Below are 4,193 nucleotides of genomic sequence, written 5' to 3'. Positions count from 1 at the left end.
GATAACTTTTTTCGTATTATATTATATTGATTTTATGGCTAATTATTAATGTATTTAGAACATTATTTAAAATGACAAATAAGTGTTATTCCTATCTCTACTTTTGTACAGATGGCATTGTCACTTTTTTCTTTTAACCTGGTTATTTTTTTTTTCTTTTCTGTTAACATACTTCAGTGCTTATGAAACAAATATAACAGCGGTAAATAATAATAAAAACAAACAAATGGAAAGCACAGAAATCAACATTCTTTAATTACTCAGGACATCAGAAATTAGTACTTCAATAATTTTAATGATAATTTTCTTCCTCCTCAGATGCATAATATACTTATGTTAATGTAAAAAAATCAGTGTTTTGACCTTATTCAATAAAAGTGTGTTAACATCAGTGGCATTTCACTTATCTTTTAAATTGTATGAATACATTTTTATAATGTATACATTCATTTAACTGTAATAATTTAAACAAAGTAAAACATCTGAAATATTCTGGAGTAGGTTTCCTGGTCTTTTTTATACTATGTTGGCCTCACTGCTGCTATCATACAGTATCTGCAGAGTGATTATAAGTTTAACAGCATTTCTAAACCAGGGGTAAAACAGAGCATAGATCAAAGGATTTAGACATGAGTTAAAATAAAAGACTACGATAAACAAAAATGTAGATGGATTACTGGCCATGTCTTGTACAACAAAAGCATAGCAATAAGATGGACAGTAACATGTGAGAAACACAACTACAAGAACCCCAAGAGTCCTGGCTGCTTTCAGCTCAGATCTGTTTGTTTGATTCAGTGAACGCTGAAGTGTGACAGCTGTAACATGAGAGCGCATGGCACGAGCCTGAGACACAGCCACCACAAACACTCTCATATACAGAACTATGATGACAGAAACTGGAACAATAAATGTTACAACGCTGTCAACAATCCCTGCAATGTCAGTGATAACAATCAGACACTCTCCATAGCAGGAATTATACCTGCCTGGTTTAAGTAGCAAATCCTTTGTATAAAGAATGCTGTACAAAATAGCATAAAACCAACACAGACAAACACTGAGTTTGACTCTTGCTACTGTAATTCTGGTGTGGTAATGCAGGGGGTCACAAATAGCCACATAGCGGTCAACTGATATGAGAACTACGTTCCCTATTGAAGTACAGATAAGAATGGTAGACAGATACCAATAAACAGAACACATAAGATCACCAAGTACCCAGCAGGTTGTGTTTCTAATCATTTCTAATGGCATCAACAGGAGACCAACGAGAAAGTCTGAGGCAGCCAGAGAGAGGAGGAGGATGTTACTGGGTGTGTGAAGCTGCCTGCAAGGAGACAAGAAAATAATGTTTTACACATCAATGTCAGAATGTCTTTAGTGTAAATTCCATGAGTAAAAACGTTCCATTAGTAAGGCATGATTCAGTTTAGGAAAATGAAACTTTACAGTCATGGTTAAAATGCACCAAGAATGTGTAATATTCACTTCATTCATTACTAAATCATGGTGTTAAAGTTTCAAAGAGTTGAACTGTAATTTGAGTTGAGAAGTTCATCTGTGCCTGAAGTGTGAGACTGAGATGATGACGAGCAGGTTTAATGCAGCAGTGATCAGAGAGATGAAGGACAGCACAGTGTTCAGGAGCACAGCTCTGGACCAGTGAAGTGTCGGCTTCCTGCAGGAACTGTTGAGGAGTTGTGGAAAACAGAGTTCAGCTCCTTTCTGTATCTCCATGATCAGGCAGCTGCAGCTTCTGCAGCTCTGATCAGAACTTTTTCTCAAAGCACTGATTTTATACACTCCCATCCCCCCACCCCTAACCCTCTACACAGCACGTTCAGTTATTTTTAACACGTCCTCAGACGATACCAGAGGAAGAAGACTTTTCTTCCTCTTGAAGCCTGAACTGGGATAGCCTTTCAACCAGGAAACCACTGTCCTGCCAAATGTCACTGCCTGCTCCTTTGATACTTTAACAATAAGAGCAAAGGATTTAACACAAACTTGTAACAGTTAGTCACTTTGTGCAATATTAGCAATGGATGGTGGAGGTATGGAGTTTTAAGTAAATAATAATTTTAATAAAGTGCAATTACCCCAGAAACTCAAATGTACCTTAATGGCAGGTCAATTATTGTACAGCACTTTGTGACTTTTTGTCTGTGAAAAGCAATAAATAAATACACTTTTCTTACAACAATCGCACTATCACCTGAATTCTGTTGCTCCTATGTGAGAAAGTGATGCATTGGCTTATGGTATGCTGCAAATTTCATTAGGGCTGCAACTATTGATTATTTTAGCAATCGAGTATTCTTTCAATTATTCCATCGATTACCCAAGTAACTGGATAAATACTTTTTTCATATTAACAGTTCATCTGCATATTTTAACTTCCGTACTGCAGTTTCTCCCTGTGCGAAACAAACAGAATGGATGAAGCAGCTACAAAGTTCTCTTTTCTTCACTTACTGATCAGTTGATTGATGAAGGACCTCCAGCTGTTTCCCAGTAAAGGTTTAATGGAGGTTACAGAGGGAAAAGCTTCATCTGGACGCTAGAAAAACATTTCGTCCACTCCATCTGAGCTCACCGGCTACACCTCTTTCCGCTTGTGCAGACTGACTACATGTAAAACCGCTGATTGCTGTTGTTGTTGCAACAACAGCAATACAGTTTTCAACTGTTGTTGAAAACTGTAATTTAGCTAACGTGGGTCGGATCGGATTGGATTTTTTATTTCTTTACGATATCCGAACAAGTAATATAGGCCAGGATCGGACTGATACCGATACTGAATATTGGATCTGCGCATCCCTAGTTAAAACGGCAATTTTCATTGTCAATTATACGTTTCTGACCTGTCAGTGACATCTTTCCGCGGTTGTCGTTAGTGATGTGCAGATTGATACTGAAATATTGATACATGTTGAGGGAATTGATTATTGCAGATTTATGAAATGCAAGGCTCATTGTGGAGGTGCACTATTCTGATCAGGGAAAGAAGGTTAATAAGTCGGAGGGGGAGTATTTCTCCCACTGCTTACAGCAGGCAGGAGAGGAGTGGGGGTCGCATAACTGAGAGAGGAGAGTTGGCCCTGTGGGAAAAACAGTTCCTTATAAGGTATTAGGGCCTGAACCATAAAGAAGGGACGCGCGGACACACAGTCAGATTTGCAGTGCGCATAGGGGGAGAACAGCATAAATTCAGTAAGGGAATATTGATCTGCAATCTCCAAGCATGCTTGTTTAATTCTGCATTATTTTTGGCCCTCATGTATTATGTGTGGTGATTAATAAATTTTAAGAATGAAACTGAAAGTCTGACTTTTACCTTCCTTTATTAACGAACCCGGGAGGGAAATGGGACGGAGGATTCCTGTCATCCCAATAATGTACTTCCAGTACCAGACCTTCATGCTTTAAAATCGATTATCAAATCCAAATATCAATACTTTATATACTTCAGTCATTTGAGATAATGTAGCTAATCAAGAACACGTTAGAAAGTAACTAAATTATTGAGATCTTGCTTAAATGAGACAGAGTTGATGGGTACTACCTTTTCTTCTGCCTGGTAAGTGTGTAATGTGTAAGGACGTAATACCCAAACGCTGCTCACTCTCTCACCCAAACATACACAATGTCAAAACATAAAAGAAGTCATGCGTGGAGCTATTTTAGCTCCACAAATAGCCAAGACGCAATCTGTGATGTTTGTGGGAAAACAGTGATAAATTGTGACAACACAACAAACCTTGTTAAACACCTCAGAATACACCACAATACTGAATACGAGGCATACACGATGACACGGCCCGAGGAGGTGAGCCAAAGGTCAGGTGCTGCTGTTAGGGCAGGACAGATGTCTCTGTCGGATTCCTTTGGTGTTGGAGGCAGGTACTATCGAGGTACAGAGAAAGGAAATGTGAAGCTTTAAGGGGCAATAAGCATGTGTAGCAGAAGGGACTCTAATTGGCTGGCTGCTATGCAGGGACGTGGTGGCCATCGGGAGGTTCGGGAGGTTTCCCGAACGGCCGGTCGTTTCCAGGCCGAACCGGCCAGTGATCAGAAGTTTTTTATTTATTTATTTTTTTTACCCAATTAAGCGCTCATGCAGCCACAGGCGCAGACAGTGATGGTCGGTCGCGAACGTTTCGGCTTTAAGAGCTGGCTCTTTGAAGTAA

The 4,193-nt window shown here is 39.2% G+C and overlaps 1 protein-coding gene across 1 annotated transcript; it reads right to left on the bottom strand.

Moving 5' to 3' along the window:
• Nucleotides 1–516: 516 nt before the first annotated feature.
• On the bottom strand, nucleotides 517–1,740 carry LOC115800145 (trace amine-associated receptor 13c-like). Its single transcript, XM_030757402.1, has 2 exons — nucleotides 1,568–1,740; nucleotides 517–1,330 (listed from the first exon to the last, which is right to left on the bottom strand). Exons 1-2 carry the CDS (start codon nucleotides 1,738–1,740, stop codon nucleotides 517–519), a joined length of 987 nt encoding a protein of 328 aa, XP_030613262.1.
• Between the last annotated feature and the right edge of the window lie 2,453 nt (nucleotides 1,741–4,193).

This window comes from Archocentrus centrarchus, chromosome 21 (genome assembly GCF_007364275.1).
Source record: "Archocentrus centrarchus isolate MPI-CPG fArcCen1 chromosome 21, fArcCen1, whole genome shotgun sequence".
In the NCBI taxonomy this organism is placed as follows: domain Eukaryota; kingdom Metazoa; phylum Chordata; class Actinopteri; order Cichliformes; family Cichlidae; genus Archocentrus; species Archocentrus centrarchus.
The sequence above is the reverse complement of the archived record's forward strand: the minus strand, read 5'-3'. Positions and strand labels throughout refer to the sequence as shown.